The following is a 14,287-nucleotide window of genomic DNA, read 5'->3' on the forward strand; positions in this document are numbered from 1 at the left end:
CTTTTGTAGACAAGAAAGAATAAAATACTTAATACTTGTTTTTGGCATGTTACTGTGAGTCAGTTGAGTGTTTGTTTCATCTAAAAGTGCCACCTTTTAGTGAATATTCTGTCCTTTCCTTCTGACTGTGCTCAGCTAGGTTGTTCAAAGACTTCACCAAAAGCACTGCCATCTCCTGGCTGCTAAAAGGACCCGTATTCTACATTATTCTTATATTTTTTTCCTTGAGGTCCACTTAAAATATTTGTGCAATTGACTGCACCAAAAACAGCAATTTTTCATTTTTACATGACCATCTTCTTAATTTACTTGAATTAAAGGCTGTTTGTGATACTGTGACTGGTATTTCACTGCTGTTTTTGACATAATTTGAAAATGTCTGTTGTTCTTTACAATATATGTAAATTTCATGAAGAATAGACCAAAAGAAGTGGCCCAAAATGACTTGGAAAAAGTCTGGTTCCATTATCTTACATTAAAAGTAAAGTTGTTTTTTTTTTCATTTTCCTGTAAAGTTATCATTTTGGAAATATGAGGTTTGTTGTTGTTGTTGTTGTTGTTACAGACAACATTATTGCTTTGACTTGGTTTTCATGTTTTTTATCCAGTTAACAAGTACATTCTGTCACCGTTTCTGTAATACACTCTAAGCCAAAATTGTTCTTTATAGTTGCAGTTTTATGTAGAAGAACCATTTAACATGCAAAGAACATTTCTTTAACCTGCCACCACCCCCCTCCTTTGAGGACCTATAGTACTTTGTTATTAATAATACATATTTTATGAGGTCTTCTGCCAAGAAGGAGGACACAGAGAAAGAACAATAAACAATAACAGCAACAACAACAACAGCAACAAAAAGAAAATGAAAAAAAAAATAAAAGAAGACACAGGAAAAAATGAAAAACAAACAATATGATTTAAATATGTGCATATATATTTGACATTTAACATTAATACATCATGCAGTACAAATGTATAGAATATAATTATTTACCATCACATTCTTTGATGTGTGTGTGTGTGTGTGTGTGTGTGTGTGTGTGTCTTGAAGGGGACAAGTTGAATTAACTGGGTTGGGGAGGTCACTGTTGTAGGAAGTTAATGAATGTTGACCAGGTCGAGCTGAATTCAGTGAATTTGTTTTTGATCGAGGCTGAAAGATGTTCCATTGCTCCATGATCTATGAGTAGGTTTTTCCAGTGAGTGATGTTTGTAGTCCTCTTTGAGTTCCAGTTCAGCAGGATTTTGGGATGGTCAGCACGATGAGAAGAATTCTGCTGTTTTCCTTTGTTAATCTAACTGTTGATATGTCTCCTAATAGACAGTGTTGGGGAAGTGAGAAGGGCTGATTCAATAGTGTGGTTAAGTGATCACTATTTTGTTGCCAAAACTGTTTAATGGGTGTACAGTACCACATGGCATGAGTGTAGTTATTGGGGCTGTTTAGTAAGCAGTGTGTGTGTTTCAGAGTCTATGAGTCCCATTTTAAATCATTTTTTGTAAATTGCAAAGCATTCCAATGGTTCTATGAGTTGACAATGATCACTCACAAATGGGATATATTAGACAGTTGTTTCTTGTAGTCATCATGTTGAACGCAGGAGAAATAGGCAGGCGTGAAGACCTGAGTGACTTTGACAAGTACCGATTCATTATGGCCAGTGCATCACCAAAGCTGTTTTGGAGCAAGGCTTGTGGAGGGTCCCGGTCAGCAGTGGTGAGTACAAACCACAAACCATTGACAAGGTGTTGGGTGCTCAAGACTCAGTGATGCACCAGGGCAATGAAAGCTATTCCATCTGGTCCAAACAGACAGATTAGAGACGTTTTTAATGATGGTTACGGGAGGAATGTGTTACAACATACAGTGTATCGCACTCTCCTGTGGATGGGGCTGTGTAGCCGCAGACCAATCAGAGTGCCCATGCTAACCCCTGTCCACCACCAAAAGCACCTACAATGGGCATATGAGCTTTGGAAATGGACCTTGGAGCAATGGAAGAAGATCAGGTGGTCCGATGAGCCCCATTTTCTTTTGCATCACATCGACAGCCGGGTACATGTGCACTGTTTACCTGGGGAAGTGATGGCACCAGGATGCACTGTGGGAAGAAGACAGGGAGTGTGATGCACTGGGCAATGTTCTGCTGGGAAACCTGGGTCCATACATTTATGTAGATGTCAATTTGACACCTGCCAAATTCATAAACATCTTTGACCAGGTACACCCCTTCATGGCAATGGCATCCCCCAATGGTAGAGGCCTCTTTCAGCAGGATAATAAGCCCCGCCACACTGCACACACTGTTCAGCAATGGTTTCCCCAGAAATTCCCCAGATCTCAGTCTGATTGAGTATATGGGATGTGTTGGAGCAACTAGACCGATTCATGGCAGCTCCACCTCACAACTTACAGGATTTTAAAGATCTGCTGCTAATGTCCTGGTGCCAGATACCAGAGGGCACCTTCAGAGGTCTTGCAGAGTCCACACCTCAGAGCTGTTTTGGCAGCGCACCGAGGAGCAACAGCATATTAGGCAGGAGGTCACATTGTTTTGGCTCATCTGTGTGTATAACTATTGCCTTTACTAAAGAACCTTTAAAGAACCACATTTTTTCAGGGTGTAGTTTTCATTAACAATAATAACCTGCTACAGTCTACAATGCATTTCTCCCCCAAATCATGAATGCACTGCTTTCTCAAGCATAGTCATACACCAAAACAGGCGCTCCATTCGAATAAACGTTGCATGGATTAATTGAAACCTGATTGAAACCATTCTTCCATAGTATAGCACATCTCTTGAATTACAAACTTATTCTTCTAATTTATTTTTATGTGCCCTTAGAAGGAGAGCATTGAGAATACACTGAGACCTGTTTTTATGTGCACTCCCCAGCCACTTCATTAGAGACATCTAGTCTTTCTTTTGCCAAGCACAATTTCTGACCACAGAGCTGTCCTTGGCTGGATATTTTTGGGTGGTGGACCATGCTCAACCTAGCAGTGGCCCTGACATATGCTGAAACCCCAGCAACACCACTAGTCCTGATACACTCATACCAGCACCACACACACTACCACACCACCACCACATCATTATAACTGCTGTGATGAGAACGGAGAAAAATGATTAGACCATTGGGTAATTTTTTTTCAATGTTAAATTATTAAGCTATCATTAATAGAATTTTAATTCATAATACATCTATAAAATGTATTTTTCTTTTCTTGTTATTGGCAAAAAGTAAACATCCAGAGAGCCTCAGTATTGTCCCCCCCCCACCCCCACCTTACACGAAATGATTCAGTCCTGCCCACAAACCAGGTGCCAACGGTACTTGAAAGCAGTGAATTGTGAGTGAGGAGTGAAGCTTCGTGTCTCAGCTTCCTAAAGAAAAATCTGACTTCCAAAAATGAAAAGAAAAAAAAAGTGCAACAGCATGTCATCTGTTTTTCACAAAAAAAGCTGGGTGCAGTCCTTAAGTGGTGGAAAGGAACTTGTTAGATTAGTCCATAGTGAAATAGGCTACTTTTGCTCCCCTAACATTAGTAACTTAATATTTTCACAGAAAATTATGAGTGTTTACATTTTGCTCCTTCTCCACCACACATTTAATAAATGTAGGCAAACGTATAGCAAGCCATTCATACTAAATCAGTTGTTCCTGCCCCTGCCAGGCCCAACAGATGCAGCTTCAAGCTCAGGAGCCCTGTCTCCCCCATCAATCCCCATAACCCTACCAAAGAACTAGCCCTATTTCAAGCTGAAAGAGGTGAGCAGCATTATGTTGAATGACTTGTCAATTGACATCACTGGAGATGGTCCGTGGAAATTATTACGATCATTTTAAATGATAAGAATTTAAACACTGTAATTATTTTTCCACAATTCATTGTTAGCTATGACTCTTGTGTGGTGTTGTGTTTATTTTTTGTAAAGATACACAGATACCTTCATATTTGCGATTTAGGTTAGTGAGTGTCCATTTTACAGCTTTCACTGAGGGATTAACATGCTAATGTTAGCTAATTTTGAAGCCTCAGGCTATTGTTTAAAATAGCCAGCTGGCTATCAACTAAGGAGTCAAGCTAGTGCTACGTTTTTACACTGCTGCTTTCACCACATTGACGTGGCCTGTGGTCATGGGGTGGTGGGGCCCAAAATCCCTGGTGAGGCCCCTGGGTGTGGGAACAGGATCCTAATGCATGGCCACAACTTAGTTATGTTGTAGCCACAACTTAGTAAGGCATGGGAACAAGATATTTAAGTCACCCCCTACCTTACTAAGTCATAGCCACGACTTTACTATCAAGCCTGATCTATTTCATTCCTATGCCTTACTTAGCTGAAGTGGCGAACCGTGACTATTAGAGCTAGGCCTTCAATTTGGAATATAAATGTCAAAATTTGGTCAAAACATTACCTCACTGATAATGCTAACTTCTGCTAGAGTCCCTACAGGAGTCTAGTACTTTGTTAGCACTGACAGTGACTCACATAAGAGGCTGAAGTTAACTTCTTAATTGAATTTTCTCATCCATCTTAAACAGAGCTGCCGCTCCTACGCTATCAATGATGTATGTAGGACTTCCAGAAGGCCTAGAGTGAATTAGAAAAGGTAGGTATTTAAGTGGACTGTGAATGTGCATTAGTTCTACTCCATTCAGAACTAATACTGATGCATAAATCAATACACAGTGTATGTCACTGCTGTCAAATCAAATGTGAATCGTCTCAAAAAAAAACCTGTTTTTGAAACATATCTGAGGTTTTGCGATATTCATAAGCTGGGTTTGGAATATCACTGCAGACTGAAGTCAAGAACGATGATAACACATTTTTTATTCCTATTTTCTTCAACATGGTGGGAAATGAAAAAGGGACAACATTCTTTGAAAGGGAGAAGTCAGTGCCAGCCAGTCGACACCGGCTATGTAATGTCACTTCTTTCATTTCCAGCACATTTCAAACAAATAAAGAAGCAGATGCGAGTCAGCCTGGGCTCGGGCACATTCCTTTTCTCCATAGTTTTGTTTTTATTTATTTATTTTTTTGTTAATGGACATTTACATGAAAGGAATCCGCTCACACTCTCCGGCGCGGGAACATCTCCGCGTGGCAAAAGAAAAGAAAGTGGGGGGGGGAGAGATGTGAGCAAAGATCACAGCACAACAATGAACAGGAAGAACAGAGCCTGTCTCTGGCTTTGACCAGCCACACCTGGTCTCTACGCCCAAAGAGTGAACAGGCAGAGAGAGAGAGAGAGAGAGAGAGAGAGAGAGAGAGAGAATATGCTAGGGAGGCTGTAAAAACTCTCTTGAACAAGCTGCTTTTAATGGAAATACTGCAGTTCACTATTAAAAAATAAATTCTGCGCTCCTTTTAATGTAGGGAAAAAACAAACAAACAAAAAAAATCATTTTCTAGCCCATGACACATGACTGACACTTTGGAGTGTTCCTATTTTTTCGTCTGGGACATTTTAAATTCGCCTCTTTGGACACAACCATGGTCAAGGGCAAGTTACGGCCAACGTACACACTTCTACTGTACACTTACTCGCCCCGTAAACACACGTAACATCGTTCGAGATAAGAATACAATCAGATCACATACTCAACCCCCCGCAATAAAGGCCACCAAACTAACAAACGCCATTCACACTAAGCACAGGGAAAGGCATCAGCCATACAGCAACAGTGGCTTGACAGCAATTTCACCAACATAGGCAATTAAGAAGAAGTCTTCCCTTTTTATGGAATACTTTTAGGGATGTCCCACTCCAGATTTCTTGCCCTCGTTTCAGTATGAGTCCTTTAATATTGAGTATAGGCGAATATTAGTCTGATCCAATATTTGTGTGTTTGTAAATAATTTAGCTGCACACTTAAACACAGTAAAGCTAGTAAAACGTGGTAATTTTAGGTAAGACATTCTAAACTGCCAATTTCTTCATGCTACAATAAAATCACTTAATTTTAAGCATGTGCATAGTGTGAAACTGAGTTGATTTTGGGGTTTTGTGGCTTTGGTTACCTTTTGCTGCTTGTTTGCTTGTTTTTAACAGGCCCTTACTCCTAACACTGATTTTGGCAAGCAGTAAAAATACACTTGAAATATATACTGACATTTTGCGATTTTTTTTTTCCCAACTTAGTCATGTTCAATTTCAACTGTGAGCTATGTCTCTTCCTGTAACATGATGCTACCAAGCTGGAAGGGTGAAGGTTAGCACCCTTCCCAGAATCTGCTAACAACAGCTCAACACGCTTGGAGCAGAACACTTACTCCCCATTCTGTTAGCTAACAGATGCTCGCTCATGGCTGTGGCATTGAATGGGTCATCTCCGCTTTTAATAGGGGTCTACATACGGCACTAGAAGCTTTGTTTTTACTTCTGGAGTCTGCTGCAGCTTATTCTGCAGGGTTAGGAAGTTTGAAAATGAGGATATACTGCTTTGTCACTTCCTTCGGCTACCAGGACCAAAGCATTGAAGCAGATGAACCGAAAACAAGACTTCATTAGCTTAGTGTAAGTAAGTGCCGAATAAACTGAAAAAGACTGAAAATGTATATTATTTGCATGAGCCTAACTAGCCTACTTTTGCTTAGACCTTAAAAATCAAACCATCTTGGGAGCCACGACATTTTGTGTAGATTTTGTTGAAGAAACATTTTACCATCTTGGCTGAAAATATGTCTTAATATGTGCTAGATTATAAATGAAAACGCAGGCTTTGTTTGCTCTGCTTTAAGCTCAGCAATAGCCGCTTTTCTCGCATCTCTGGATGCGAGAAAAGCGTCTGGAACCTTTTCTGAAAAAAAAAAAGTAGAATAGTTTTTTGTAAAATATCTCTCAACGTTCATTTTTTTCTTGAGGCTGAAGTCAGCTCTCATTCGCTAGCTGCAAAAAGGTTCATTCATCTCCAAAATATCGATGTTCTTCTTAAATTGTTCTCTTTCCTCTTTTGCTAGCTACTAGCTAGGCGAGATTCTTATCTGCATTGCTATGGTGACCAGCAGTCTGCGCACCAACCTTCAGGGTTAAAAGTTGGTGAATTAGCAGTTATACATTAAATCCAGACCATTTATTGCAAAAACTGTATTAGAACAATCATCAGAGCTTTATTTCACTGCAAAAAAGGTGTTATTTTATTTTTACTTAAAAATTTTATTCTGCTGTGGAGCCGCAACAGGAGCCACATGTTGCCGACCCCTGGCTTAATGCTGAAATCCCAGATGATTGACTTTTGGCAATCATTTCAATAAAACATGCTCAGCGGGTCACCAGTGTCCCTGTGGGGTTCTGAAAGAGTTCACAAAAGGCTGCCAGCTTAACCGCAGACACTCAAACCATTGTGAAAACACACCTCGCTGTCAAAAGTTGAAAATGGCTGTTTTTGGCACCTCTACAATGACCGTGAATCTGAATTAGACCGGGCTTAATATAGCCAATGCATGGTCCAGTAAAATATGCCTGGACCAGCTCTGATATTGATCCTTCAAATCCGATTGGGACATCCCTAAACTTGTATGAGAACATCATTCAGGTCCTTTTTTGCTCCACTTACTGACCACTTAAATGTGATTTTAATGAGAAGGAATCACTACATTTTGTTTGTAACTCTGTAGCCTGAGAAGTCACACCATGCAAAAATTTTGGCTCTTCTTTCATTGCTTCTGTTATCGAAAATAGTTCTCGTAGTGCCTTCGTTCCCATAATCACACTCAAGACTGTGCAAAATAGTCACAAAAGTACTAAAAAGATTGTAAAAGTACTAAAAAGGGGATTGTAAAAGTAATAAATTTACTGATGGAGAAAAAGTTAATGAAAATGTGAAATCGAAGCCTATTTCTGCTGATTATGACACAATTTGATGCTCCTATACAATCACTTGTTTTATGCGGCATTAACAAGTTAAATCCACAGTTTTGGAGATTATACAAAAATAGAAATGACCCAGCGGCTTTATATTCCAGGAATGTATGCAGAAATAGTTTGGTTTTCACATTTTAATGTGTAAGACGTTAGACCTCCTTCCAGGAGTCACATGGCATGTGTGTTCCATTCTGAAATGACAGAGCAACAATCTATGTACAGCAAGTGTCTCCCAACTTAAAGCTCATGGGCTGGAAAAAAGAAAAAAAAAGTGGGACAGTCCTTTCAGGTAGGCCACAGACGGACTTTGGGTTCAAAATAGTCGCCTCAGCACAAGGTCATATATGCATGCTGGCACCCCAGGAATACTCTTCTGGTCTTTTAGCTGAACTTTTTTTTTCTTTTTTTTCTTCTTTTTTTTGTTTGAAGCACACTGCAAATTACAAAGTCCCATAACACAAAGCAGTCTTGCAGATAGGAAAGAGCTTGTTCTACAAAAGAAGAGGCGCGCTATTTCGTCTCATCACAAACGACGTCTCGGAACTGGCTTTAAGTCTTTGACGAGAAAAAGGGAAAGAAAAGGGGGGGAAAAAAGAAGACGTGGTGGCGTTCGGGAAGAAGCCAAATCACCCAAGCCCCGCCCCCTTTTCCAGTTCGCTGCCCAACATTTTCACAGTTCACAGGAAGTGTCGCACGTACGTACACAGACAGACGCAACTTCCCCCGAGAGGGTCACGAACACATTATTGCGAATTAAGTGTGCTTTCGTCAATTTCTGTCTTTTTTTTTTTTTTGTTCCTCTCATTCTTAAAAGGTTTATTTTAAAACAATATCACAACATGCATCCAAAGGAATCATATAAAAAAAGAAACAATCAAACATGATGGCCCTGTTTTTAAAACAAGGCCAGACATTATTCATTTATGTACACCCTGGCAAACACCTGGACAGAGAATCTTATGTTGGCTTTTTAAGAAGAAAATTGGGAGGAGGCTTAGAATGTACAGAGGGAGGTTGGTAGAAAGTTTTTCCTTTCTTTTTTTTTCGATGCAGAGAAAGTACCACCCAAGCTTGAACGGCATGCACCTCAGACCTCAGCTTAAAGGGGTATCCGTCCATAGAAACGCCTTGCGACACCAAGGCTTCTATGTATGTTAAAGAGAAGTTAGAACCATAACAATGGACTCGTAGTTCCCAGCGAAGCAATCCCGATCCACACTGGAGGGTCTCTTAGGGCTGCAGGTCATGAATTTTGCTCTAATCAAACTTCTGCTGTCGAACTCTGCAGCACAAAGTTGTACCTTAAAAAGGAGCTGAATTATAGATGGACTCATTTATCTCTCAGAGCTTTAATGAGCTCTCCTCTAATTATAGTCGGAAAAAGACCAGTTCTGGTGGCTAAATATGGTCAAGTCGCTTGCTGGTGTCTCGCTCCTCACAGTGAGCTGCAGAGAGTGGGTGGCGTGACAGCTGAAAAAATCTCGTTGGCGACCAAGAGACGCTATGGGAACCGAGAGATCTTATGGCATTTTCCTCATCAACAGGCGATGCATCTTCCAATGGGACACTCAGAGTCTCTTCCCATTCAAGTGCCCTCTCGAGCCGAACGTTAACTGCCTCTTCAGTGGCGAGTCATTTGCCGCAGCTTGGGTGAGCGCCGCTGGATAAACTAGCGCATCAAATGAAGATGCTCCCTAGTCCATAAGACCTCTGGAGAGGCTGGAGATCGAGGAGATGTGGAAAATCCATTCAAGGCCTGCAGACCGACCTGACCATGAGAGCGAAAGAGGTGGGCCAGTACAGGGATGAGAGTCTACCATGCTTCAGAGTCACTGAGTAGACGTGCAAGATGAGGGGCAACCTGTTCTCGCAGCGAACTGTTCGGTTGCAAGGTGGAACAGTATGCGTGTTAATGTGTCTGAGTTGAGTTGGGGTTGGGTGAGGGGGTTTCTTTGGATCTGCCATGTTAGTGTTGGTGGGCTCATGGAGGCAGAGGCTGGGTGGGTGTAACAGGAGAGGGCATAGAGATTAAGTTAGTGTGATATAGGCAGACGCTTTCTCCTTCAGCTGCCGCAGACACAGGTGACAACTCCAGCTCCCTGCAAAAGAGAGGCCACCATCGTTGACACTCCATAGCACATAATAGTGAAGTCAGACATCAACATCGCTCCGAATTTTTTGTTAACTACTTGAATATATTAAGTGGGAGCCACATTTGCCCAATCGTTTTCTTTTTCTAAATGGTTCTTTTCGATCAACTGGCTGAAGCAATTCACAAATGAAACTACTTTTGTTTTGTAGCATTTACATATCATTGCTTCCCTGACTGCAAATATTAAAGACATCTCAATGAAAGTAAAGGTGTGTGACTTGATGATCGTTAACCAAATTAAATTTGACCTAAACCATAATTCAAAGTTAGATGAACACTGCTTCCCTGCCTGCCTGTGTGGGCGCTTCAGTCTGCACAGTGATTGGCAGTGATGCAGCCACAACAACATAAACAACCCCTATGGCAACAGATTGTCACTTTTTCAAGATTTTATTTTCTGTCAAAAGTCAGACTTTGAATCTATGATACTGATTTATGGAGGTAAAGTTGCATTCAGTCGGGAGTGAGGTAACTATGGCCACACTGGCCAATCACCCAAACACTGTGGCATGTGCCAGAGTATAGTGCTGTGGCTATGATAGACAATAAATCATTCAAGTAAGATTAGCATTTGCTGGCTAAGTTAAACTAGCCAACAAACTATGCACAAAGAGCTTAAACATCCTGTGGATTGAGAGAGAGAAGGATCAGCTCTGACGGCAAGCTGCTTTCCAAAGCCCGGTTCCACTTGTGTGAAACTGAAGTGAAACACTTGACGTCAGCATCTTTCAATAAAGTCCCTCCCAACTCGAATGCAACTGAGGAAACTCAAACCTGCAAAAAATCTCTCTATCAAGATGACCATCATTGCTCTTTATTTGACCGTCAAATTCATCTAGAAGTTTATATCTAAGTGCATAAACAGATTAACAAAATAACAGCTCATTTAAGAGCAATTTGTATCAATCAAAATGAATTTCCATCCATTGATATGGACAGTTCAAAGTAAATTGAAAATTGCATAAATTGAAAGTTGTTAGTAGTACAGCTGTATAATTCTCTTTTTTGCATCAACAAAACATATAAAACACACATACATGTAGTAACTTCTCTCTGTTCCCTTTCATATAAATAGAAATGCATACCTTCTGGAGGTTCTGCCATAGGTGGGCTTAGACAGTACATATGGTACCCTCGGTCGCAATCATCGCAGAATAAAAGTTGATCCTGTTTGTACACACACACACACACACACACACACACACACACACAAATACATATGTCTCCCAAACTTGCCTAAGACACTAACAAGTAAATAAAGAACACCCAACACTCATCAATTCTGCTCCTAGTGGGTTTGGTGGACTTGGAGGGTTTGGTGATTTCTCTGCTGTCACATACTTCATTAAACCCATAAGTTGATTACCAGGTTTAGTGAGTGTGCTTGAGAACAGAAACCACCAAACCATTCAAGCTGGACTCCAGCCCTCCAGGACCAGAACTAATGACTTCTCATGTGGGCTGTTACAGAGTTCAGTGTGGTGAACAGCACTAACGTCATTCTCGGAGGTGCCACACAGGCTGCAGGACTTGCATTCAATGCATTGCCAGCGGTAGGTTCTCACTGCTGCTGTCATGTTGACTGTGAACTGCAGGCAGGATGGATGACCTAGAAGAATCACAATCCTCATTTCAAGGCCAATCCAGAATTACTATTCATTAGGGTTGAGGGGAAAATTCGATTCTTAGATGCATCGCGATGCGGACGTGGACGATTCTGAATCGATTCACAAATGTCAAAAATCAATTTTCTAAATATTTCATTTATAATGTAATGTTGACGGAACGCAAAAAGGCAGAACTTGGAAGTGCGGAAGTGCAGCGCCCGGATGCTCTGTGGCGGCACATAACAAAAACACATGTGGATGAGCGAGAAATCCGACCGGCACCCTCTGCATTAAAAGCTAGGTTAGGTCAGGAGTCACAACCCAAATGATAAGAAGAGCCATTTTGTCCTTTCAACAAAAATCAAACCACCTTGGCAGCCACAAGATTTAATGTGCAATATGTCTCAGTATGTGTAAATGTCATAGTATAGGCTAAAAAATATAAACGAAAATGCAGATTTACTTCGCTCTGCTTTAAGCTTTAGCTATAGCCACTTTCCTCCCATCTCCACTAGGACACTTTTATAGTTAGTTATATAATAATATAATATAATAGTTTCTTGTAAAATGTCTGTCAATGTTCGGCTGTTTTACGAGGCTGAAGTAGCTTCTTATTCTCCAGCTTCTTGTTTGAATTTTTCCGTTCCGGGAAAATTCTAAAGAGAAGATGACTTCAAACTTTTTAGTGTTTGACAGTCTCTCACTGCAAGTTTAACGTTCCAGGAAACTAACTGCACTGCTTATAAATGCGAATAAGTCCAGTTCTCAGACGTTGAGAACCAGGGCTTTCGCGCTATGTTGCACACTTTGGAGCCAAGATACAGCGTCTCATCTCAAAGATATTTTACTGACACAGCGACCCCCCCCCCTACTCTCTACAACGAGACCAAAACCGAAGTTATAAAATGAAAAAATTGTAAAAGAAAACGGGTAGGATGGCTGTAACGTGCTGCGTGAACATCCTTTGCCACAGGATCTTATGTTACCGTAACAGCGCATTTTATTGCAGATGAGTGGCAGTGTCTCATGTGCTCCAAACAAGAGCAGTGAATGAGAGCCTTCTAGTTCACTTGCCACAACACTTCCATTTGTTTTATTAATAAAAGGTATTGGAAGTGAATTCATTATGAATCATTACAAATACTTTGCTTTAAAACTACCAAGTCCTCACACAGTGAGAAAATAGAAATCCTGTATAGAAAAAAAAGATGCATCAAGATGCATCAATAATCGTTTTATAATCGCATCGCAGCCCTCTGAATCGTAATCGAATCGTGAGGTGCCTAGAGATTCCCACCTCTACTATTCATACAGACCAATATGCATTACATATATAATATACATCAACATTCAAAAGTTTGGAATCCCTTAGATAATAAATTATACAGTGTAGATTGAGACATTAATAAGCTAGACACCAAAATGTAAACCAATAGTTTATTCATAATTTAAAGCAGGGGTCTCAAACTACTGGTTCGAGCTCAAGGCAAAAACAACCTCGGTTTCGATGGCTTCTCAGATAAGCTGAGGAGCAGAGTAACAGTGAGCAGAGGACAAAGAAAGAAACTTTGTCATACAAACTGGAAGTACTTTGATTCCACTGCAGTCAAATGTAACACTGAAGGCAGTTCACGCTTTAACGTGGGTGCTGTTCTTGGTCGCTTTCAGTAGAACAGTTTTAATGTTTCCCCTCAAAAACTATCGGCATTTGAAAGAGTACGTCTACAGTGGTGCTATGGACAATGACTCCATGGCACGCCCCACCTGCCAGTATGTGTGTGGGTTCAGCTTTTTGCCAACTAGATTATTGTTAATATAGATATTAAATAATATAAAGCTGTTTCAACATCTCCAGCTAACAAGGCTAATGTAGTAGTTATTTTCACATCCTTCATGTCTGTATTTATTAATTTGTAGACATTAGCTGCTGTTATCGTACTCTGATAGCTGTGAAGGAATTCTTTTACAAATAATTTATATCATTTGTTCAGCTTGGACTTATTGTTGTGTGTTTGGTGTTCTCCAACCATTCTGGACACACCCTCAAATTTCAGTCTTGGCAACTATGACAAAAATTAATAACAAACCTTTCCATGGTGAGCTTAAGTATTACGAACGCCAGTAGGTTAATAATCGTTCATTGGGCAAGAGCAGAATGTGTTTTACCTGGCGTTTACATATGCTACGTATTATAGGCCTATAAATAGTATTTGCAAAACCTGGAAAAAGTGTCACGCGGTCATACTGTAGACATTCTATCAGCATAATGTGAAACCGCAGTCAGTGCCTGCTTTGACTTCTAAATCAAGATTTCATTACAAAGTCTTTCTGTACAAAATGGATACATTATCTTTGACTCCTGATTATGCATCATAGCCTGTGATAACAAATCCAAACATCTATAATTAATAATGTAAATACTGCGTCAGCCTATAAGGAGCTAAAGGCACACAAATCATTACAATAATTATTTTGTGTGTGGACGGGTCAGCGATAGTCTTTATCATCAACTACACCATCAAACATCATTGTGATCACAAAAGTGAGTATCTACCTCTATGTTTGATGGGGTTATTGCTTGATGGGGTTAATCATTGTTGACTTGATATTAGCTTAAGTTACATGAGCCCTGCTAACGTTC

At 40.3% G+C, this 14,287-nt stretch overlaps 1 protein-coding gene across 1 annotated transcript in view; it reads right to left on the bottom strand.

Moving 5' to 3' along the window:
• Positions 1-9,815: 9,815 nt before the first annotated feature.
• The window catches only part of dpf1 (D4, zinc and double PHD fingers family 1), a 59,334-nt gene continuing 54,862 nt past the window's right edge, over positions 9,816-14,287 (bottom strand). The window contains exons 11-13 of the mRNA XM_036556744.1: positions 11,536-11,648; positions 11,125-11,206; positions 9,816-9,986 (exon numbers count right to left, since the gene is read on the bottom strand). Of these exons, the coding sequence (XP_036412637.1) occupies positions 9,916-9,986; positions 11,125-11,206; positions 11,536-11,648 (266 nt within the window). The 3' untranslated portion in view covers positions 9,816-9,915. The remainder of the gene's footprint in view (positions 9,987-11,124; positions 11,207-11,535; positions 11,649-14,287) is intronic.

This window comes from Colossoma macropomum, unplaced genomic scaffold (assembly GCF_904425465.1).
Source record: "Colossoma macropomum unplaced genomic scaffold, Colossoma_macropomum, whole genome shotgun sequence".
Lineage (NCBI taxonomy): Eukaryota > Metazoa > Chordata > Actinopteri > Characiformes > Serrasalmidae > Colossoma > Colossoma macropomum.